Source organism: Trichosurus vulpecula, chromosome 5 (genome assembly GCF_011100635.1).
Source record: "Trichosurus vulpecula isolate mTriVul1 chromosome 5, mTriVul1.pri, whole genome shotgun sequence".
Lineage (NCBI taxonomy): Eukaryota > Metazoa > Chordata > Mammalia > Diprotodontia > Phalangeridae > Trichosurus > Trichosurus vulpecula.
In genome coordinates, this window is record NC_050577.1 from 190,971,877 (window position 1) to 190,997,252 (window position 25,376).

Here is a 25,376-nt window from a genome sequence, read left to right on the forward strand (position 1 = left end):
TAAAAATAAATGGTTTCTAGTCTTAGAATTTTCCAATATGAATCTATTATTCCATTTACCAATTTGTACTTTCCTTTATTATCTCTAAAGAAATGATTGCAAATTCTGTCGCAGCTTCGTTATTAAACTCACTGTCTTTCTGGTGAGTGTCTATAATTTAGGTTGACTTTTTCCAAAATAAAGATATATAGCCATCAGACTCCTAGGAACACAGCACAGAAAATCCAACGTAATGATTTTTAAGCTCCTTGTACTAAGAAGCTACTATATCCATAGCACATAAAATAACTTGACATGTATCCACTCACACCTGATATGCACTCAAGACAGTAACTTATGAACCTGCAGATGTGTTAACTTTTTTTTTTAATCTACCAGAGGACACAGTTAATATAAAACAATGGCATTTGATGAAATTACAAAGGAAGAAGATTTGAAATATAAAAATTCCCTTCATAAATAAGGATCACATAAGGACCACAAATAAGGATCATCTATCAGAAGCACATCTGTGATGAATATATAATATATATAGAGGGACAAGTCTCCTTGCTCAGTGTAGCATCACTGCTGGGCACCTGTTGTTCTACTGGCCTGTTTCTCACTGGGCACAGAATCTCTACTGGGCTCATTGCTTTGCTGTTCTCACTGAGTCTATTCCTAACTAGGGCACTCATTTCTTCAAGGCCAAGTCAATAGTCTTAGCTTCAGTCTGCTAGGAAAGAGTGGCTAAAACCTATCCCTGATAAGGTCAAATTGGCAGTTCTTTAGTTATAGCCACTTCTAGCTAACAAAAGTCATGCAGAGTATTCCCAGGCTATTGCTTTCAACTTATTTCAGGATGGTAATCAAAGCCTTGTTTTACAGATAATAGTCTAAGAGTTCAACTAAACTGATATGTGCCAAGAACCTCTCTGGCTTAGTAGATTCAAATGAATTTAAGTCAAACAAAAGGTAGTCAGACCCTGGAGAGAAGGTCAGGATTTTCTGCCCACCTAGCTAAATTTCTGACTTTGTGATGCCTTTCTTTCACTAGCAAAGCCTGAATGCACTTGTGTTGAATTTTGGCTGGTGAAAACCCGAGACTCCCTATATATGTAATTTTAAAATTTGAAAATTTTTCATATGTCTTTTAATATATCATCTTGTTTGACTGATATGGCAACCCTGTGAAATAGATACTATGGATATTATCATCCCCATTTTACAGGTATGGAAATTAAGGCTCAGAGAAATTGTGATTTACTCAAGGTCACACAGCTAGTAAATGCCAGGGGGCAATATTTGAACCTGGGTTTTCCTGACTTCAAGTCCAACACACTTTTGCCTGTGTTTTTGATAGAGAACATGACAGAAAGTATATGATCTCCATATTGCCCTGACATTGTGCCTGCAGGGTTCCACAATCCAAGTTGTTCAGTGTAAGTTGGAACAATTATCAGTCCTGACAGATAGGGCTGCCATGCCCTCCCACAGAGCCCTATCATGGTGCTTGGCCAGAATTTTGCAACTGCCTGTCTCTCAACTTTTCGCCTAACCCTGAATCAGCCAATCATCTCACAGAGAAATATGGTTATTTCCAGGAAGAAAATTGAGAACTGTCTAGAAGACTGAAAGCTTGAAATAAGGAAGGAAGCAAGAGACTGAGAAATTAGAAATAAAAGGGATGAGGGAAGAGAGGGGTGGTGGTGGCAGGAGGGAGGTATAACAGAAGGGACAGAGAGAACAGAAAGATGGGGAGTTTTTTTTTTTGAAGAAACACAGAGATAGAAATTTTATTTAGCAAATTGTTTAGAGGTTGAGGGGGAACTAACTAGATAAGAAGGACCCATGGACAAAAGGAGGTATTGGGCTAAAGGCTGTGAATGACACACATGTGCTCTGGATTCATTACTAGGTTGGGCTCATACACCAGAGAGTGTGATCATTGTGGTCTTAACCTTTGCATCCAAAGCGTAAGCTTCCCTCTTCCCTCCCTCCCCTTTTCTCATTCCATACTCATTATGACACGCCATCCTGCTTCTTCTCTCCCTTTTTTTCTCTCCTCCCTCTCTCCTCCCTCTCTCTACTTCATTCTTTCAGACACAGCCAAACTTGGAATGCTTCCTGGGGAGTGGCCCTGATCGTCTTATTCCCCAGCCAAAGGGGGGACTGCCTGAAAAAGGGTAAAGACACTCTCAACTGCTAAAGGAAACAGTAGGAAAAGACAGATCACTGCACCTAGTGAGTTGTCCTGCTGTCTGGGGCCCTGAAAAGGGAGAGAGAAGGCAAGTGGTGGTGAGCACTAAGTTTTAAGTGGTAGGATGGCAAATTTTTTTCCTTTATTCAAGGTCCAGGAGAAGAAGAGACACCAAAGGAAGGGAGACAGACACAAGAAATCAAGGAGAATTTTGTGTCAGGGAGTGGAGAAAACTATGCCAAATGGGACAAGTGGCTCTAGGTGGGAGGAAGCAAGGATGGCCTGATTGATGGCTGTACTGAAAGCCACCTTGCTTTATGGAAAAGGAAGAAAGATAAAAAAGAACAAAGAAGAGTAAACAAAAGACAGACACAGGAGAAACAAGAATAAAAAATCAGAAGAGGTAGATAAAATATGATGGGGATGAAAGAGTGGAAGAAGAGACCAGACAGTGAAAGAGACAGGGATACTGGAATATACAGTTCTAGAATTAGATTCTACTATCTTCTTCACTTCTCTACTTTTCTTTTTCCATCCTCTCTTTCCCTCTCCTACCTCATCTCTTTCTTTCCCTCCCCCCACAGACATGCTGCCATTGGGACCCAAGTTTCTGCTGTGCCTCATTGCGCTCTTCATCCCCTCTGGTAAGTCATTCCCTTTTTTTTTTAATATTCTCTCTAAGGTGTCTACTTCCAAAGCGTGCGTGCATGTGTGTGTGTGTGTGTGTGTGTGTGTGTGTTTGTGTGTGTGTGTATGTGTAGTGGGTACTATTATCAGGACCTGGTACAAAAATCAGTACCTCTCCTAGCTAGGGGAGCAATAAAAGGTTAAGTCTGGGAGGCAAAGCCAGGAATGTGAATAGATATGGCCTTAGGCTGGCAAAAAAGGTTCACTGGAGGCATATATAATATTATTAGGACAAATGAACATATATAAACCAAGGAAAAACACCCATTTAGATTTATGTACATTGAGGGAAAAAAAGCTAGAAGACTAACATAAAGACATGAGCACAGAGATACATATATGTAGATACACGAACATTTAAGAGCAAGGAGCACAAACATGAAACATATGTACATGTAACAAAATACAGCTCTTCCTGAATGAAACATGCACACTTATAAGTCCACGCATACATACATACAGTGTACATGAACATGTGTGCAAATTATATACACAGAAGGAAAAACTCTTCATAGGAGGTCAGTGCAGAGATTAACAACTGGGAGTGGACCTCAGACTTGTAAAATAAAGGTTAGTTTCCTTACTTCTCTGACAGATAAATGCTTACTAAGGAAGAATTTCTATGACTGTAAAATCTTCAGTACAGTAAGTTAGGGAACAATCTTGTCCTGTCATCACCTGATATATCACTAAGAGGGAAGGAACTTAGTGTTGTTGGTTGCAATTATCCAAATTCTTTCTTTCTCTTGTAGATTGGAGTCTACTAGGGGTTAATGGTCAGCGAGGAGGTAAGTGTCCCATCTTGTTCTGGATTCTGTTTGGAAATGATGGAGTGGGTTGGTAAGAGTTCAACATATTATACTACTGGTGAGCAGATATATTGGTGAGTAGCAGGAGAGAGAATCCTGTAGACGCTAAAATGTCCTTTTGCTCTTGTAATCTCATTCCTTCACCATGACATCTCTTGCTTTTTTATATATTTGAAGCCCCTTCTCTCAGGAACATCTCTTTGACTCTTTTCCTCTGCCTTTATCCATTTCTCTTATGTTTCCTGTGCATGTAAACTCCTTGCAAGTCAGCATTATTTCATTCTTTGGTCTGGTATCCCCAGTGCCTAGCACAGTGCCTGGCATATAAAAAGTACTTAATAAAAACTTGATTGATTGATTTTCCAAGGAAAACTGTCTAGCCAACTATTTCAGACAGAAACCATTGAGTTATTACATGAATTTAACAGATGGAGAAATTGAGCCACAGAATAGAAAGTTTTCTTAGAGGCATCTCTCTTTTTGAGGAAGTGGGGGACTATAAGTATGGAACACTGCAGACAATGTCAACTTTTTCAATGTCTTGGATAGTTTTGTTAAACTTTAAAAAAGACTTTATTATAAGAGATAACTTTCTGAGAGGGAGAAAAACACTGGGAATACTCTGGGATACATTGAGAAATGTAGGTGACATAAAATAAACTATATCAATAGAATATTTTTTCAAAAAGAAAAGTTTTCTTGGGTCTGACAGTGAAGTAAGTGGTGGTACATCTGGAAACAGCACCAAGAGGTAAATTTCTCTTCTTTACAGTTGGTAAATCAAACACTGTGCAACTCTTCCTCCTTTTCCCCTCCCACGTCTTCCCCTACTTAGGGACACTCAGTATAATTATGAAGTAAGGTCATTGATATACTGCTGGAAAACCTTAGAAGTTATCTGGTCCAACAGGTGAGAAAACTGAGTAACAGAGAGGTCAGGTGACTTGCCCAATGTCCCAAAGTACTTAGAGTGGTCTGCACTTTGTTATACTTTCCTCATTTCTCTGATACAGCAAGTAGAACATAAGTCAAGAGAAAAAAATGAGGAAAGGATCCTTTTGTTACTGTGAATGAAGATATTTGACTCTGTTGATTTACTGAGTGTTAATCAGTCAGTCAATAGCAAATCAGACCTCAGGAAAAAGAAAACAAAAAAAAATAGAAAGAAAATAACAACTTTCCATTTGTGCTACTCAAGGGTTGGTTCCTTGCAGAAACAGGAAGATGTATATTCCCAACGTGACAGTCAGAATTAAAAAAATGAGAAAAAGTGTCCCAAAAATTGGACACTGAAAATGGGTCTTTGGTAGAAAAGATCTGAAAAACTTGGACATTGTATTTTTATGTAGTTATTTGTCTTTCTTGTCCTCTTTGAGAACTGATAAAAGAAGATAGATAAGTTCAAGTCTTGGGAGATATGGAGATATTCTTGAAACCGTACACTGTGTGTGTTGCTAAGTTCTATTAGGATTTTAACAATTTCTCTGGGCTCCAGCTGATCCATGCCTCTGTTTTTGTGAGTGAGCTGTGTCTTTGCGGAAAAAGTCTACATCTCAGTGGTCTATAACTTTGATTATATCCTAAACAACCCTAAGATTCACTGGACTGTTACTTTTGCCCTCCTTTTGCCCTATATTTATGTCCCCATGCCTTGGCCCCAATTTTGGTTTTTGTACTACACATTTAATTTCATTGGTGCAGGGTACTTCTGGTGTGGAAACAGTCTCTGCTCGATGCAGATCAACAACTCATCCATAAATTATAGTCTTAAAAAGCTTCCAGCTGATTTTTGTCTGAGGCAAGATTTGAACTACTGACTCCCTGGCCAATCTTCTTTCTATGTCACTCTCCTACTTGCTTTGCACATAGTTAAGGGTTTAATAAATAAATACTTGTTGGATTGGATTGCATTGGACCTCAGTCTAAGTATATTTCCTTCTGCAGTATTAGCAATAGTCAGAGAAAAAGACACGGCTCCCTCTTCAGTATTTTATTTTTATTTCCCATATCTCTTCTCACAACTGTCCTATGTCCCGTCTGGCTATGATCAGTTGAGCCAGGAACAAACACAAGCAGTCAAAGGGCTTGCAAAAGGCAGTTAAATGGTGTGAATTTGCTGACACCTAGTGGGCAGCATTGGCTGTGTTATGGACTCAAGTCAAATCTATTCTATCAACCTTAAACACTACGTTAAGATGCTAGTGACACAAAGATGAAACATAACATAATTCCTCACTTCAAAGTGCTTGTAGACATGTGAGGAGGATGAAATACGTACATAAATAACTATAATACAACTTAAAATCTGATGAAGTATGCAAGAAATCAGAGTGGCACAGGAGATTTGGGAGTGGGTGGGAATAGATCACTTCTAGATGGAGGGATCAGAGTGTTCCCATATTGATGGGAAAATGCATAGAATTTGATTTTGACAGAAGGCCAAAATTGCTTCAGTTTTTAAGTAGGAGAAATTGGTAGCAGGAGAGAATATTGTTTACAATTTCAGACAGGTTTTTTTTTGTTTGTTTACTCCTGCTAACAGAAACCATGTTTTGCAGGTATGGCTCCATAGCCTGTGATGCGGAAGCACTTTTGAGCAATGCCAGGGTTTCTCCTCTGTAACCACCACTAACTCCCCAACAACAGCCTTCAAGAAATAGTCAAAAGAACCTTTAGCAAACTGTATTGAGCTCTGAAGCTATGGGTTGTAGAGTTGAAACTATATAGGTTTAGGTGATGATATAGTTGAACTCCCTTAGTTTACAAGTAGGAAAACTTAGGCTCAGAGATAAGTGTAGGGACTTGCACAGAGTTATACAGTAGTTACTAACAGAGCCTGAATTTGAACATGTTCTTTATACAACATTCAAGTTCGTATTCAATCTAATGTTGAATATCAAAAGAACAAGGATCTCAGCATGAGGATTTTTCATTTAATAGAATCTGATGTCAGATATGTAAAGCATTGTTACTATGAGCTATCTACTCTATATGTTCTATATGTAGAATTCTCAAAATTGGAGGGGTATTAAAAGGTTGTCTAGTTTACTCTTGTCTTTAGGAATGGCTATATTTTATCCTCAGACAAGTGGAATCTTTCCTATTTTTTTAATAATTTATTTTTTGTTTTCAACATTCACTTCCATAAGTTCTAAATTTTCTCTCCTTCTGTCCTCTCCCCCTGCCCAAGATGGTGTGCAATCCAATATAGGCTTTACACATACATTCCTTTTAAACATATTTTCACATTAGTCATGTTGCATAGAAGAACTAGGATGAACGGGAATAACTATGAGAAAGAAAAACATAAAACAAAACAAAACAAAACTAAAAAAAGAAAATAGTCTGCTTCGATATGCATTCAGACTCTATATTTCTTTTTATGGATGTGGATGGCATTTTCCACCATGAGTCTTTCAGAATTGTTTTTGGTTCTTGCATTGTCGAGAAGAGAATCTTTCCTATTTTTTAAGACTTTAGAGCAAATTACACAATCTTCTTAGTCATTCAGCACCTACAAAGTCAATCCTTTTCTCCATCTGTGTTGCTGATCTCTATCTTTCTCAAGAATTTTAGCAGTTTTTAAGATCATAGAATTATAGCTCTCAAAACTGAAGGGACTTCAAGGGCTATCTAGTCAAGAGCCTTCATATTACAGATAAGGGAACTGAGGCCCAGGGAGCTTACATGATTTGCTCGAGTTTACACAGGTAGTAGGTGCCAGAGGTGGGATTTAAAAATCCAAGTTTCTCAATACAAATCCACTTGCCATCATCCTAGGGGACTTTGATATTCTTATTGACAACACCTATGACAACCTGACCACACAACTGGTCACCTCTACTCTAGTTGCCCATTACAGAATCATACAACCATGACAAGCAAACCTTAGAAACCATCGTCCCTAACTACACCGCTTTCAAGAAAGGACTTTAAAATTCTGTTCTCTTACCATGTCACTTGGCCTTCTACCTCTCCCATTTTCTAACTTGAATTAAACCAACTATTCATCTATCTCTTGACTTACCTCCATTTTGTTATCCACCCCACCTGCCCGGTATTAATTTGCCTACATGGCTAATCTTGACTCCGTATTCTGCCACTTTAATGTTTCACTAGCTGCTGTTTTAGAAGCCCTTATCACTTAGAGTTCCTTTCCTTGGTTAACTGCCAACATCTTATTTCTATTCCTACTCTAGGGCTACTGAATATCATTGAAGAAAGCTAAAACACTGATCTGATTTCATGTTTTATTACAAATTTATGGAATGCAACCTTACTACAGACCACTATAGATTGACAATTCTACTATATTTGTACTTACCCATTTCCTACCTCATTTCCCACAGTACTTGTTCTCCAAATTTCACCTCAACATATCCAAAACAAAACTTTTCTCCTCAAACTCTCCTCCTTCCATAACTGGAATGAACAAATGACTCAAAAAGCACTTATGGAAACCATATAAACGTGAAACAGTCTCTGTCTTCAGCGAGAATAGTGATAGACAACATATATTAAGGGAGTAGTGGCCAAGGAAGTAGTGTTTTGTTTTGGGAATTCAGGGTTCATGAGTATTCACTGATATGCCCTTTCCAGATGCAAATAATGTTGATTTGACAAAAAATTCTCTGAGCAAGAAGTGAAAAGCGGAAGGAGAGATAAGTGTAATAGCAAAGCTAAAAATGATCATGGTGAAGGTAAGGATTCACGGCCCTGGGGAGTTCAGAACAGAATAGCTTCTCCTCCATCCACCCCCGACGTGGTTCCTAATTTTGTTGGGGGTACCCCTATTCTTCCAGTAACCCAGGTTCCTACCTCAGAGTCACCCTTGACTCCTCATTCTCCCTAACCCCAACACAACATATCAGTTGCCAAGTTTTATTGATTCTACCTTCACAACCCTTGTTGAATCAATTCCCTGCTCACCACTCACACAGCTAGTACTTTATTCAGGTTCTTGTCACACTTTATTTGGACTATTGCAACAGTCTTATAACTGGTCTCCAAGCCTCCCCTCTCCAATTCATCATCCACGCAACTGCCAGTCTGATATGCCTAAAGCACAGATCTGACTATGTTTTTTCCCTGCTTGAGAATCTCTAGTATCTCTCCAGCCTTTAGGATCAAATACAAATTCCTTTTTTTGACACATAAAACCCTTAACCATCCAGCTGTGGTCTACTTTTTTTCAGCCTTATTATAAAGTTTTAACTCTCCTTCACATACTCTACATTCCAGACAGACTGGTTTATTTTCTGTCCCCTACCTCCACGCCCACTTAACAATCCATGTTTTTCCACTTTTTCTTTGCATGGACTGTCCCTTATGTCTGGAATGCACTACATCCTCATCTCTGCCTTTTGGAATCCTCAGTCTCTTTCAAAATTCAACTCAAGTGCCACTTCCAACAGGAGATCTTACCAGATCCCTTCAGCTGCTAGTTCTTATCCCCTTAAATTATCTTGTATTTACTTGGCATGTATTTTGTTTACATGTTTACAGATTCTCCCCAATAGAACATATGTTTCTTAAGGATAGCGACTTTTTTTAGGAGACAGTCAGGGTAAAATGACTTGCCCAGGGTCACACAGCTAGTAAGTGTCTGCAGCTGGATTGGAACTCAGGTCTTGCTGACTCCAGGGCCGATGCTTTATCCACTGTGCTAACTAGGTGCCCCAAGAACAGTAACTTTTATTTCTATCTCTGCATCCTACATGCCTGAATCATAGTAGATGTTTAATAAATATTTATTTATTGATTGATTTCTTTTCTCTCACTTCTCCTTTCGCTCTCAACTTATACTCACTCCCTATTTTCCACACTTAGAACAAGTGAGGTAGTCTCTTACCTCACTGAGAAGATTCAACAAGCTATTTTAATTCCTTCCTTTATTCCTTAAAATTTCTCATCATCATTACCCACCCTTTCTTCATCACAGAAAACAAATTAGCCCTATCCTTGACAAAAGCTAAGTCTCTCTACTTGTGTTCTTGTTCCCTTCAGCCTCCACCAGTACCTTTCTTTAGCTGTCATCCTGTCTCATATATCATGAATCTTTTCTTAAACATCAGCCTAAAAACATTCTCTGGGCTTTCTTAATCCCTCCCTCTTTCCCTGTTCTACTTCACTGCTAAATTTCTCAAATAAGTCATCTAACTGTCTCCTCGATACACTCTTCCCTCCAGGTTCTTAGGACACCACTCGCTCCTATTCTCCTCTTACCTACCTGACTGTGTCTTCTCAGTCTCCTTTTGCTGGACCCTCATCTAGATCTTGCTTTCTACCTGTAGGTGTTCCACAGGGTTCTATCCTTGGCCCTCTTCTCTTCTCCCTCTACACGACTTCACTTGGCGATCTCATCAGCTCTCATAGACTTATGCTGACAATTCTGAAATCTACCTATCCTGTCTGAAACTCTGCTGACCTCCAATCTCATGTCTACATCTGTCTTTCAGACATCTCTAACTGGTTGTCCAGGAGAGATCTTCAACTCACTATGTCTGAAACAGAATTCGTTATCTTTCCCCCTAAACCTTTCCCACCTCCTACCTTCCCTGTTATTGTAGAGGGTAACACCATTCTCTCAGTCTCTCAGGCTCACAGCCTAGTTGTCATACTCCTCACTATCTTTCATTCCCCATATTTGAGCTGTTGCCATGACTTCTCAATTTTACCTTTGCAACATCTCTAGAATATGTTCCCTTCTTTCCTCTGACACTGCAGCACTCTGGTGCAAGCTCTTATCACCTCACACCTGGATTATTGCAATAGTCTGCTGGTGGGTCTGCCATGTCACTGTCCCCTTCCCCCAACTCAATAAATCCCATTAGCTTCCTATCACCTCTGCTATCAAATACAAAATCCTGTCATTCAAGGCCCTTCAGAACCTACCCCCCTCCTTCCTTTCCATTTTTTTTATACCTTACTCTCTACCATATACTCTTTGATTCAGTGACACTGGCCTCTTTGATGTTCCATGAACAAGACACTCCATCTCTTGGCATCAGGCATTTTCTGTGACTATCCCTTATTCTTGGAATGCTCTCCCTCCTCTTTTCTGTCTACCAGCTTCTTTGGGTTCCTTTAAGTCCCAAGTAAAGTCCCATCTTCTACATGAAACCTTTCCCAACCCCTCTTAATTCTAGTTCCTTCCATCTCTTATTTCCTATTTATCCTATATATCGCTTGTTTATATATATTCCTTTGCTTGTTGTCTCTTCCATTAGATAGTGAGCTCCCTGTGGTCTGGGACTGTCTGTTGCCTCTTTCTGTGTCCCCAGGGCTTAGCACAGTGCCTGGTACATAGTAGCTTAATAAATGTTTATTGACTGACTGATGAGATGCCTCTTTTTCCTCTCAAACTACTTTTTCTATTCGAAGACTTCCTAATCACCAAATCCAATGACTTTTTTTCAGTCCTTACCCTATTTGATTCTTTTGCAGCTTTTCCCCCTGTTTACCATTGTAGCTTTTTTTTTTATTTTGGTGAAACTTACCTCCTTCTACGTTGTATTAAAGTTATTTGAATACATTTTATCTCCCTCATGAACTTCCCCCGTAGTTGGCAAACAATTTGTTGAATTTGTTATTGAAGTAAAAATAACATTTGTACTTTTCCTAAGCTTTTTTTTCCCATGAAAGAACACAAAGCATGCTCTGAACATCATCTTGGTGATTCTCACCATTCCATAAGGGAGATTTAAATGAGTTCTCATGATCTCCTGTCTTTTGAAGTCCCAAGAGAGGAAATGGTATCAACAACATGTAGGGTTCAAAGTTTAGGTCATCAGGGGAAAGGACTCAGGGTGGGACTGGGGCCAGAGGTGGGGAGTGGAGAATATTGGAACTACTTGGAGGAATGATTTTAAAATGTTCATCCTTTTTCTTTATTCCAGATGAGACAACTCAAGAGACATTTACAGACGATCCTAGTAAGTTTCCTTCTCCTAATGTTGTACTCGGAGTAGAATTGGAGCTGACTTCTGCAAAAGGAAAAGTGAAAGTGGAGATTATTAGACATTTTATATACATGTAAATCCTCTTTGTCAGATGATGAAGCCAAGCTTTATTCTGATTATCCTTTCCATTCCATTCAGGTTCCCAATCCTCCAAATATCCGCCAGTCCTTCCAGGGTTTACTTTATAATTGCCCTTAAGATCCTATTTCTTTCTCCCTAGTTCTTTGGGCTTTCCTTTAGACATTCTTTATTCCTCCTGCTTATTTTCTTAATCAGGATTTCCCCTCCCCTGTCCCTGTATATTAATCTGACTTGGAATATTTCAGATCTGGTGGTAAATGATCCTCCAACAGATGACACAGGTGAGTTCTAATCTGGCACTTTGGAGATCTCTATGCTGAGAATATTCTTATACTCCCATTAGTTATTACCGTATTTCACCGCATAACTTATGTCACACCTTGTTTTTTTCAGTCCAAAAATCGGTTTATAACCTTTCATCACTTAATCGTTGCATGATGTAGTTCAGTTCGTCACGTTGCTTAAAAGGTAGCAATGTATTCACCAGTGGCATATGGATATGAATTTATCTCTCCCTCGTTGTGAGCCTAGAATTCTTAGCACACATGCATTGTCGGTATGTTTCCAAAAACTGACTTGCATGGTTTGTTTAGAACACCGCAGTACTAAAGATATTGTCACTCAACCCAATGAAGAGCCATAGGTGCAAGGGGAGCCTCCGGGCAAGCAAAGCTGCCAAGAGTAAGTTATATAATATGGCAAGACTTCCATTTTCCCGGGCTAGCTAGCCTGTACAGTTTGCCCGCAATACAGTTTAGTAACAAATGATTTTTAAGTAATACTGGCACAATTAAAAAAGCTTCCCATAATGGTTGCACCCCACTTTTTTGAAAAAAAATTGGCATGAAATCTGAGACCATTATGCAGTGAAATATGGTACCTGGACTCCCTGGGATGTAGGTTCCTCATCTGGAAAATTAAAGGGCTCAGATTATATAACCTCTAAGATCCTTTCCAGTCCTAAACCTATTGTACTATGATCTTTTTGCATGAGAGAAGGGAATGTAATTCAAAATGAGAGATAAGGAGAACTCAAAAATAGTTTGATAGCCAAATCGAAACTGTTCTATCAGTAAGCTGGACTTCTCTTTAGTGAGTATTCAGAGCTAGTTTAGTTTCTCCTTGTTGTGCCTAACCCCTAAATCTAGCCTTATTTTCTCAGAGGACTTCCTTAACCCCAGCACCCCTCCTTTCCCTCTGACAGTACTACAGGTCACTCCATGCTACTCCCCCCACCCTCATACACGCTCTTGGTTTTTTTTTTTTTTTTTTGCAGTTCTTGTTGATGTTGCGCCTTCCATAGATGATCAGGGTAAGTTTGGCTTTGGAAACCCAGGGACTTCCCCAGAAGCGTGAAGGGACAGGGACCAAAATAGATGTGTTTATTGTTCTTTAACTATGCCTGCTCTGGATTCAATCTATCAGGGAGGGTTTCCCCCCTTGACCAAGATCTAATTCTAGCTTGGTTGATGAAAAGGTTAATACAGAAAATCAGTACCCAAATGGAGAATTAGAGATCTCTTTCCCGCACTGTGATAATTCTGGTTTACTCTCAGAACTAAGATTCTCCCAAGCATACTGCCTGGTAACTTCCAGTGATGTCCCTTCCAGGTATCTCCTGTTGGTACTCTGGTCTCTAATCAATCATGTAGCTTTTTGCCCTATCCTTCCTGGGGCCCAAAACCCAAAATATTTTGCCTACCTGTAGCCCAAGTCAAAAGGTGGTGGGGAAAATGACCATATCTTCTCTTAAGCCCTATCCCAGAAAGCCTAACTCTACAAGTCTAATAGGAAAGAATCATATTCTTGTGAAGATACACAGTTCCACCAGGATTCCATCTTTTTCTTTCTCCCCACACTCAAAATCTCTAGATAAAAGACTTTTTGAACACTAGGACTTTTGCTTTATTTTGTTCAAGCTTCCAGTTAACTGCTCAAAGATACTAGCAACATATGATTCTTCCCAAGTCTCAGGACAGGAAGAAGGAGGATAGATTCAGATTTTTCCATCTCATCCTGCCAGGATTCATTCTGTCCCATGGCTCATGAGCAGTCTTTAAAGCAGTCTTTTTATAGGCTTGTAAAGACAACTGAAAAACTGAATAACATCAAATCTCCTACCTCCATCATCACTCTCACCCACACAGCAGTGGCAGAGTAGACGACATCAGAAACTGAGAGTAACTCATTAAAACTTTCTGTCTTTTAGCCATCTCCAGTGACAAAAACACCAGTGCAGGTATGAGTGCATCCTGCATGGCATGCCTCTCTCTGCTACTTTTCTTCCCTTCCTTTGCTGCTATTGTTTCTTGTCTCCTACTCTTGGGTATAAATTCTAGCTCATTGTTTTCAGTTCCTTCCTTAATCAACTTCCTCTAGGGCATGTGAAATAGAACCAAGGCCTCTGGAGTTTATACACAAATGCATAGAGTATGGGATAATGAGCACGAATAGCTCATAGCTGTCAAGGAGGCAGCTATGACTTCAGAAGCATTGCTGAGACTGGGTGGCATGAAATCTATGACTGGAATGTGACTCTGGGAGAGTATACCTTATTTAATAGGAATAGAATAAGGAAAAAAGGTGGGGACAGAATGGCATTGTATATTAAGAGGATAGATTCATACAAGGAAGTCCTTGGGTGAGGGAGAACAATATTGGGAAGAACATATAGGTAAAGATCTAAAGAAGCAGAAATAACAGGGATATTATCCTCAGAGTATACTACTGACTACCTGGACAGAAAGAGGAAATAGGTGAAGAGTTTGGGAAACAGAACAGAAGCCTGACTTGGTAACCCAATAGAGTAGAAATTGGGAACTTCTATTATCCAGACATTTATTGGAGTTCTCTCATTCCCCAAAAGACAGAACAGTTAATGATTTCTTGACTTACTTTAATAATTTCAACCTTCAAAAGATAGAATAATTAATGAAGGAAGCTCCTCTTTAAGAGTTGATTGTCATCAAAAAGGAGAGGAACTGGTTGCTGGCGTGAAATGGATAGAAACTTGGAGGGCGAGAGGGAGGAAGGAAGTCACAGAATTTGAAGTGGAAGAAACTCCTGGGACCATCTGCTCTAACCCATATCATAACAGGAATCTTCTTGAAGTGGCCCCAGCAAGTGATCAAGATGATTAAGAGCTCTACTGAGCAGAACCCACTTGTCCCTAAGGAAGTTCGTTCTGCCTTTGGAGAGGTCTGATTGTTGGGGAGTTTTTTCTTCTATCGGTTCTGAATCTACCTCTTTTCAATTTCTACCCATTACTACTTTTTCTGTCCCCTGCAGCCAAGCAGAACAAACTTTATCCTTTCCCATGTAGTATTATTTAAAATACCTTATTTAGAACAATAATTGACATTTATGTAACACATTAAGGTTTGCCAAACTCTCTACACATACTATATATTCAGTTATCATAACAACTTTGCCAGGGGAGTGCTACAGGTGCTTAGCATGGCACCTATGATATAGTAGGTGTTTAGTAAATGTTTACTGATTGATTGATTATTATCCACATTCTTGGATTTGAGGAAACATGTTCAGAAAGATTCAGTGGTAGACTATAGAGGCAGTACTCAGACCCATTTCTTCCTGAATGCAAGTTCAGTGTTCTTTCCTATATATCACCATGCCTCTGTCACGTCCTCTCCTGAGTCTTCCCTTCTTCAAACTAAACTTGCTCAGTTCCCTCAAATGATCCTCAAATGGCATAATCTTGAGACCCTTCACTATCTAGTCATTTTCCTTGGGATACTTGTCAGCTTCTCAATGTGTACCCTAAAATGTGTAGCCCAGAATTGACCATAGTTTTCTAGTTATAAGTCTGACCACGGCAGACTGCAGTGGTAATGTAACTTCCCTAGTCCTGGAAACTATTCAGAGTTTGCATTTGCTTTCATGGCTGCCATATCATATTGTTGATTCACAATGAATTTGCAGTTCATGAAAATCCCTAGATTTTTTTCAGGCCAATGATTATCTGTTCATGTTGCTCACATCTTGTATTTGTGAACCCAAGTATTCATCTCATTAATTTTATTCTATTTGATTCTTCTAAAATGTCTAGCCTGCCAAGGACCTTTTGGATTAAAAATCTGTCATATATATGTTAACTATTCTAAGTTTTGTGCCATGTACAGATTTGATAGGTATGGCATATGTCTTTGTCCTGGGCCAGCATGGAGAACCTGTAGTCTTGAGGTCACAATTTGTTCCGTGAAGTTTGGATTCAGTCAAAGGGCCACACTTGAGGACCTAGAGGGTCACATATGGCCTTGAGGCTACAGGTTCCCCACCCCTGTGACCTAGGCAATGATAACAATGTTGAACAGCATAGGGGCAAATATGAATTCCTAGAGCAATCCACTGGAGATGCCCTTCCACACTGATAGTGAATCCTTAATGGATTCTCTTTGGGTTTGGCCATCTAACCAGTTTCAACTCTACCTAAATGTACTACCTAACTATCCCACAAGACATTCCAAAAGACATTGAAAGGCTTATATGAACTAATACAGAGTTAAGTGAGTAGAACCAATATTATTTGTGCGTATAGCATAAGAGACTAAAATATCTTGCTAAAATATCTTGTGTACATATTCTAGAATTTGTGATAAAAAAGGAGAGGAAAACTAGGCATAGTCTGACACGCACCTTAAATTTTGGGATGGGATATTTCTAAAACTTCAGAGAAAAAAGTATGCCATGGATTACAATACCACAAGGAAAGTCAGCCCAAGGTACATAAGCTCTTAACACAATTCTTAAGCCAGAAAGAAATAATTTTGATGAGGGAGAAAAGTGGAAGTTATCTAAGGAATTAATATTAATTCACAAGGAGCTCATTGATCAACTTGGATTTTTAAAAATGTACAGGAGATAGAAGCAAGGAAAAGCAATGGATGATTAATGCAAAAGCAGTCTTTAAGAATATTGTCAGGATTTTTAAAGCTCAGAAAGAGCTAAAGCTGTCAAGAAAAGTAAAGATAGAAGCAAAGTTTTTTTTTTTAATCAGAGAAAAGAAGGGATAAGACTTCTATTTTATGTGAATGGAAAGTGATAGAAAGGGGAAGATGCTTAATTATTTTTTGCTTTTATTTTCTCTGACGAAGAGAATGAAATTTGGACTGGAAAGAATAGGAAAAAAAAACTATTTACAGAGAGTGGATAGCTAAGATAATTAGTGAGAGATTGAGAAGCACCCAGTTTTCTCAATTCAAGTTACCAGTCAGAGGAACTCTGGGAGTTTTTTTGAATAATTGGTGGGTATAATTGCTGGGCTGTTTGTGAGCAGTCTTTGAAAATATTGTGGAGGAAGACAAATGTCATTCCACTGGTTTGGAAAATGTCAAGGGTTGTCCAAATTTCAAAAAAGTGAAGAAAATGGAATCTGTATGTTATAAGGCCAGTGATCTTGACCTTGACTTTTGGAAAAATTCTAGAATGAATTTTTGAAAAGATAGGGAACATCTAGAAAGGAAATAGTGATCACAAACTAGCAAGGTTTCATCAAGAGGAGATAATGTCATATTAACTTCATTTACTTTTTTTTTTTGGACAGGAATCCTTCACTGATATAGGCAGTATAATGTAATGGATAGAATGAATGGCTTTGAGTCAGGAAAATCTGAATTCAAATTCCACTTCTGATGCTTAATACAAGTGTTCACCACCTCTATGTGTCTTTGTTAACTTCTTGGGATTATGAGAGGCAGAGGGGATTCCCACATCAGAAGTTTTCCATATCAACGAATTGAAAATCTTTTGAATATTTGCAGGCTAGCCTGAGAGATCAGGATAATATTCTAGATATATCTCACATAACCTTGAAAAGAATTTGGCAAGTGACTCATACTATTCTCATTGACAAGATGGGAAGATATAGGGCAGACAACAGGACAGTCAGGTTGACTTGGAAAGAGTTCAATGGTCAGACCCAAAGAATAGCCATTAATCATTCAGTCTCAATGTGGAAAGAAGTCTGCCATGATCAGACCACACTTGGAAGATGACTTGGGCGGTAACAGGTCTCAAGATTATTATATATAAGAATGATTTGAATAAACTGTAATGATTAGCTTGGAGAAGAGAAGAAAATATGTGGCATGATATAGCTGCAAGTGTCTGAAAAACTCTCATTTAGAAAAAAATTATTGCATTAATTTTGTTTAGCCCTAGGGGGCAGAACCAGTGGTAATGGGTAGAAACTGCAAAGAGGTAAACTTAACTTGATGATGAAAGGAAAAATTTTCTAACGATGAAGAGCTATTGAAAGGTAGAATTGGCTGCTTAGAGAAGTAATGGTTTCCCCCTTTCTTCAGGTCTTTATGAAAAGGCTTGGTAACCACTTCTTAAGTATGATGTAGAAGGGATATGTGTTTAGATATGGGTTGGACTAGATGTATTTTGAAGTCCCTTCCAAGTGTGAGATTCCATAATTTTGAATTTTCAATGTTCCTGACTTTTACTTTCTTTTTCTTCTTCCCCTTCGCCCCAGTGAGATCATTGTAGGGGAAAAACAGGGCCACTAGCTGGATAGTTTTGAAATTCCCCTTCTCTCTGCTGGGGTTCACAACCTCTTTTGGTTCTCCTACTCCTTGTCTTTCAGAAAATCTTTTCTCCATACCCATTCTTCAAAATAAAAGGAAATAAATTCTAGAATTCATCATTTATATGCATATTAGAAATAAAAAGATTGTTTTTTATAAATAAAATTTTATTTGGTACATAACATTTTCAGTATCGTAAAACTATTAATTGTTGATCAGAACACAGTCAAATAAATATTCTCTTTACCTTCTGAAAAAGCTTCTCATGTATCTGATTGGTAACCCCTTACCTAGAGCATTTGATTTCCTCATATGGTAAGTAATTGGTTGGTTTATCAAATAACAGTTAGGACTAGGGATTTCCATTGACATCTGTGCCTCTGATCCATAGACAAAACAAACAAAAAACCAAAACCCTCTTAGTTCTTAACCCTCCACTGATTCTCTACAAAATTTTGGATATTTTCCACTTGATGATTCAGTTTCCTATCTGAGAAACTCTAGGATCTTTAAGATAGGAAAACATTTGAGGGTACCATCACATTCCTACTTTTTTTTTTTAACATTCCTGCTTCTTAAGCTTTAGTTTAGTGATTTTTTTCCTTGCTGTGTTCAATAGAGATGGAAAATGTTTTTCTGCCTAATAGTAGAATGAATATATCTATCTATCTATCTATCTATCTATCTATCTATCTATCTATCTATATCTTTTCCTCTCTCAATGTTATTAGCTCTTTCACAGTTCACAGGAAAAGGCAGGTACAGCTATACGATATGGGATATTGAGACATCCATAGGAAAAGAAACACCTAAGGAATTGCAATCTCTTTAGTTTGAACAGGTAGATGGGTAACCAAACACTTCGTCCCTGCCTTCATTCCCAAAGAAAATAGAGCGCAGACCACTCTGAGTTTTTACCGTGTCCAAACTGTTTACCTAATTTCTTGGCTAAGCCTCTTTTCTGAAGTCCCCCTTTTGTGTTGGGCTCCTTCTGCAGAGTGCCGGGAGGAGCAGTTTACCTGTACTCGCCTGTACTCGGTATATCGGCCAGTGAAACAGTGTATCCATCAACAACTCTGCATCGTCAAGTAAGGGAGCTCAGAACCGTCAGGATTAGTTTCCTCGGCTGGCATAAGTATCTCCCGGGAGCTGGGAATCCTAGACATTTTGTTTTTTTAAAGCTTAAGCAAGCAGCAAGAATTTGGAAGCCTTTCAGGCTAACTAGTTCTGAAGATACGGGACTGAGTCACTCACCTGGAGGAAGTGAGCACAAGGCACTTTGGTTAAAGGGAGATTCGTGGTGGTGAAAATGGATTATCTAGTGCGATAAGATGGAAGTCAGAGATACAATACCTGGTAAAGGAGAGCATAGAGAGAAGCTCTGGAGCAGTTTGCAAGTTTGACTGCTAATGAAGTAGTGTGTTTAGTGAATGGGGGGCTTCATTGCATGTCCCAAACAGAAACAGAATAGCTCTGGGAAATCCAAGGCTTGCATGCTTGTGTGTAGGGAACAGAACAAGGTAGATGGGAGTGGGAGCTAAGGCTTGGAAGGAACTATGCTCTCCGAGATACGCCTGTCCCTATTCTCCTTTTTAATTAGTGTCTTTGTCTTTTTCCTTCACTGCTTTTGGTTTCTCTGGACGTTGACAGTGTCCGCAGGAAGTATATCGTCAACAAGGAGATCTGTTCCAGGCTCATCTGTAAAGAACATGAGGTTATGAAAGGTAATAGAAGGACCAAGGGTTGGAGGAGAGGGAGAAAGGTGTTTTGGGCCCTTATTGTAGGAAGCACAGGTTCTTTGTCAAAACCCAGTGAAATAGATTTCCTTCTACAGAATGCTGCCAAAGGTAATAGTACTAACTCGCATGTCTGTTATCCTTTTTTCAGAAACTCATATGACACAAAGGGTCCAAGCATACTTAGGATAATTTTTTTCCACTCATGACTCAATGTCCATTCAGGAAACTTGGGACTATGTATGCATGGTACCTCCTATATGTTGAAATAGATTCCTCACTTGTAAACATTTAGTTCACAATGCAACTGAGGAACGTCTTTTATTTTAAAGGAGGGAAACAAAATTGAAATCATAGAATGATTAATAGGGGTGGGGAGGTGGTGCAGTGAGATAGAACTCTGGGCCTGGACTCAGGAAGACCTGAATTTAAGTTCAGCCTCACTTACTGGCTGTGTCACTCTGGACAAGTTACTTAACTTCTATCTACTTCAGTTTCCTCATCTGTAAAATTCGGATAATAATAGCACCTACCTCCCAGGGTTATTGTGAGGACTGAATGAGACAATAATTACTAAGTACTTAGCACAGTGCTAGGTGCTTGTCTAACAAATCCTTTCTTGGCCCGAGGCTCCTTGTTCCTTAAATGGATAAGAGGAGGTTCAGATGATAGTCTCTTCTCTCTTTTTCCCCTTCCTTCAATGATCATGTTTCTGAAGAATGGGCACTGAACCCCTACTTTCTTAGGCTGGCCTGGAAAAATCTGAAGTTTTGATACTATCTTTCCAGGGACATTTGATGGCTAAAATATCCCCTGGGTCTCGATTCAGTCTCTCAGATTGCTGCTGCTCTTTTCTCCACCTTCAGTCTCTTTACAGTTGGGAACCTGATTCATCACACACCCTTGGAGCAAACATTTTATTTTCTCCATTTCCACAATTGAGAAAGAACAATTTTTTTTAAAGATTAAATTCCAAATTTTCCAAAATTTATATAGTGTTTCCTTTTAGTTCAGAACTGTGATATTATGTCATAGGGGAGCTCCTCATACCCATGCAAATAGACAACTTAGTGACTCATCAACTCAGAGATTCCTGTGGCACTAGAAGTTATAGGAGTTGTTTGGGTCACATAGCCAGTATGTGTGTCAGTTCTTCCTGACCCTAACCACTAGTCACACTGCCTCCCCTCCATAGCGTTAAGGTTTTCAAAATGCTCAGAGTGACTATGACTTACATAGTTTAAGTATTATATCTCTGTTTTACTGATGAGGGAAACAAGGCTCAGATAAATTAATTAACTTGCCCCAAATTACAGTGCTAATAAATGTCAGAGCAAGGATACCAAAGCAGGTCTTATCAGTACAAGTCCAGTGGCCTTTCCAGTGGTCAACTGCCTCTCCACTCTAACAATAGAGAAAAGAAAGTACAAACACAAATACCCACAAATAAATGCTTTATTCATGTTTCCTTGATCCTTTCTCCCATTTGACCCAGAGATAGTAGATGTAAGAAGCCAGTGGGGGAAGAAGTAGAGGAGAAAAAATTTTAGCACAATCCAGATTTATCCATCAGGGTCACTGAATGGAAAAGAGGAGATGCTGTGTTGGACCATCATTTCCTGTCTTAAAACTGCCACACAAAGATTTCAGGGTTTTCTGGATAGGGCTGAGCATCTTGGTCCCTGATTGAGACAGTGTGTTTTATGAACTTAATATTCATCCATTCATCAAATATTTATTAAATGCTCTGTGCATCATGCTTGCTCATGATTCACTAGCCTTTCAAGTGCATTTATTGGAGTCCTAGCTTAAGAGGGCAGACATCATTATGGTCAGGAGACTTCACTGAAGAGCAACAAGGTCAAAGACCTAAAGCGAAAATCATTATTTAAAAAAATAGAAGGGGGCAGGTAAGTGGTGCAGTGAGTAGAGTACCATCCCTGGAGTCCAGAGGACCTGAGTTCAAGTCCTGCCTCAGACACTTGACACACTTACTAGTTGTGTGACCTTGGGCAAGTCACTTAACCCCAGTTGCCTTGCCTTCCCCCCTCCAATAAACAGAGAAACTGAGGTACAGACAGGGGCTGTAACCCACTGCACAATGAGTCAGATACAGAGCTGGGGATAGCACCTAAAGGAGTCTTGGGCTCCCATTTTGGCATTCAAGGTACTAGACTCTCTGTTTTGCTTGTCTATGGAATGTCATGGGTAGAGTGGTTTTAGAAAAGCTGGAGGATTCGAAGGTTATGGTTTTCAGTGTGAGTATTTACATTTTGGAAATTAGCAAAGGCTACAAGTCAGGGCTTGGTTTGTTTTGTTGATACTCTAGACTTAAGAAAGCAATGGAGAAAGTGTTACTAGTACAGATTAAAGTGAAAAGTGTGTTGGGCATTTCCGGAGAGCTAATTGTTAAACATTTCCCAGCACGCCCTTGCTCAAGACCATTTACTGTGTGAACAAAGATACCTCTCCCCTCCTCTGTGTCTAGGTCTGCACGGTGGTTGGGGGCAGGGTGAGTACCACAGACATGGCCTCATCTGACTCAGCAGCTGCTTAGTCTCTGCACCAGGGACATAGTGAGTTTTGCAGAAGAAAACTTGTATACTCCCCTTAGCTCTGTGCAAATCACCTGCAAGAGAAGCACCTTGAGACTGAAGAAGGGGGATGGAAATTCTTGGCGTCCATATCCCAGTGTTTCCAGGGACCCTTTTAAGGAAACACCTATCTTGAGCTTTGCACACAGCTGGCGCTTTAATCAATAATTATTGGTTGCTTGATGATCCCTCTGTTTCCAGAACAGAAAGGCCTGTTTATTAGGACCGTGATTGGGAACCAGAGTGTAAAAGCTGGAGTTTTTGTGGTTGTTTTTGTTTCCTTTGGATGCAAACCCTCATCCTTTCCTTGTATTTATCGACCTCCCACTCTTTGCTTCCCCTTCAGATGAACTGTGCCGTCAGATAGCTGGTCTTCCTCCAAGACGTCTCCAACGTTCCAACTACTTCCGTCTCCCTGTTTGTGATGATGTGGAGGGGGAGAGGCCCAACGGCCTGTGATCGTTAAGGAAGAAGAATGGAAAAGAGGGGCAAGAAGGGAGGAAAAGGCCATTGATTTTCTAGGTCAGCTCACCCGTAGACATCAAGATGTCTTGGTCTGGTTCCTCTGCCCTCTGCCAAAGCCTCTGATCCAAACTGTCCACGTTGAGCTCTTTCTTCAGCACTTCAAGTGGTGCTGCCAATCTGTAACATCACTGTATAACAGGGATACCTAATGACTATGTAGCTGAGCTGGATTCCAGGAAGGTGGGATGTCAAATAGATGACATATAGGGAGGGAGTCTATTCTTGGCAATCTAGAGAATTTCGTATCCCATATTGCTTTCAAAGAACCCTAGAAACCTTGTTTCCCATACTAGCTCCCCTTCATCTATATATCACTCCTTACTCCTCTTTTGACTTGTCTATAGTACTAACTAAAGTTTTAGCATTTGCCTATTAAGCCCTCTCTGGGGAGAAAATGATGGTGCTTTCCAGCATCTGGCGTCCTTCTCAGAGAACTAAATTCCTCTGAGACCATATAAAAGTCAAAACCTAAGATTTTTAAAAACTTGGGTATGGGTCTGAGGACCAAACCAAATAAGGGACTAGGATCTCTCTCCTATGGTCAGATCTGACAATGCAGTTGGAAGCCAGTTATCATTTATTGACTTGTTCATTCACTCATTAGTTCGTTCAGTCAAGCATTTGATGATTATTTTATTGACTTTTCATATAATAGGGAATCCCATGAATCCAAAGAGCTCTAATTGGAATAGCTGAGTAATTTTTTTTGAAGGGGGGAAAGCAAGGCAATTGGGGTTAAGTGACTTGCCCAAGGTCACACAGCTAATAAGTGTCAAGTGTCTGAGGCCAATTTGAACTCAGGTCCTCCTGACTCCAGGGCCGGTGCTCTTCTCACTGCGCCACCTAACTGCCCCGAGTCATTTCTAATTATCAGGAAATAAGCTCTTTGCCTTTGTTGACTCATTTTGCTGACCTGTGCTGTCTGTAAGGAACAGAAGGAATGTGGATTTACAACCCACAGAGAAGATTTGGGGTGTTTGGCTTATCAAATACTGTGATTAGCTTGGAGAAAACAAAACATTAATATTGAAACAGAAAAGAGTAGAAATTAGTACAATCCAGAAAAATAGAACTGGGATGAGATTATGAAGTGATTCATTCCAGTAAAGAAAGTCAAGATTGATGTTTCATGGTGGAGAAATAGTTTGCCAAAGAAAATCCTGGAGAAATGTTTTGAAGGCTTTCTACACCCCAAGGAGCAAAGGTTTATCAATAGAGAGTCATTGATAAATTCTATAGAGAAAATACCAGATAAATACCCTAGAAGAATGACTTTTTGTTGTATTAAGATATTCTATTATAAAAAAGGCTGGGAAATAAGTCATTGTATTAGATAAGGGGTAGGATATGGGCAAGATGGAATATCATCCACAAGATAAATTCTTAATACTGGGCCGAAGATATGAGTTGCTATTAGTTCAGGTGATGATGTTTCCTCTGTCTTGCTCTAATTCTCAAAATACATAAAATATGAACTATTCCATAGACTAGCATTTGTATTTGGTCTCAGGAAAGGGGTGTCAGTGCTAAATTACGCTGGATAGATACTAGATTTATTGGAATGATGAGTTTGATATACTGGAAAGACCTGAATTAAAATTTCAGGAGACCTGGTTCCTAGTCTCGTCTTTCCAAGCAGTCAGCTGTGATCACGGACAAGTCATCACTAACCCTCATTTTTGTCCTTTGCAAAATGAGAGTCGGAAATTCCTCCCAATTCTACGATTCTATGGATTAAAATTTCGGTATTAATCTCTCTTGGGGTCTAGACACCAGAACCTATTCTGGTTCCAAAAAAAGGTTGTCTCGTGTTATTTGGGGATAAATTCACTCTGTATAGTAGATTCTATGTAGTCCACTAGGTAAAGGGCAAATTATTGCTCACAAAAGGGCCAAGTTTCATTTTCCCCAAAGGATCTCTCTGGCTAAAGAGATGATTTCATTCATTTCTAGGAAACAGCTATGGTCCAATAAGTTGTTAGAGACCCTTATTTAAAGACTGAGACACTTTGCTATCGTGACATATGTCCATTCTTTAGGGGTTACATGCTTCAATGCTAAGAAATCTTATTCATTTAAATGGGAATGGGAATTGGTATGGCCATCAAGAACAATTTAATGGGATTTTGCACTACTAATTTAGCTGGTGAGATGCTAGAAAGAACCCGAGGTTCTGCTCTCCCTTTGCTCTGTCCCATGCAGTCTGTAGGGTTGAATGTAGGCATACATATAGACAAACAGATGAACTGTATT

At 39.4% G+C, this 25,376-nt stretch overlaps 1 protein-coding gene across 2 annotated transcripts; it reads left to right on the forward strand.

The window, feature by feature from the left end:
• Window positions 1–2,144: 2,144 nt before the first annotated feature.
• On the forward strand, window positions 2,145–24,604 carry MFAP5 (microfibril associated protein 5). Of its 2 annotated transcripts, none has more exons than XM_036762097.1 (10): window positions 2,145–2,223; window positions 2,764–2,823; window positions 3,619–3,654; window positions 11,574–11,609; window positions 11,963–11,998; window positions 12,994–13,029; window positions 13,927–13,956; window positions 19,266–19,356; window positions 19,919–19,992; window positions 22,945–24,604. In XM_036762097.1, the coding sequence occupies exons 2-10, from the start codon at window positions 2,766–2,768 to the stop codon at window positions 23,055–23,057; spliced, it is 510 nt and encodes a 169-aa protein (XP_036617992.1). In that variant the 5' UTR covers window positions 2,145–2,223; window positions 2,764–2,765; the 3' UTR covers window positions 23,058–24,604. The 2 variants fall into 2 exon arrangements, with proteins under 2 accessions (XP_036617992.1, XP_036617993.1); XM_036762098.1 differs by having other exon boundaries at window positions 2,164–2,277.
• The last annotated feature ends 772 nt before the right edge of the window (window positions 24,605–25,376 follow it).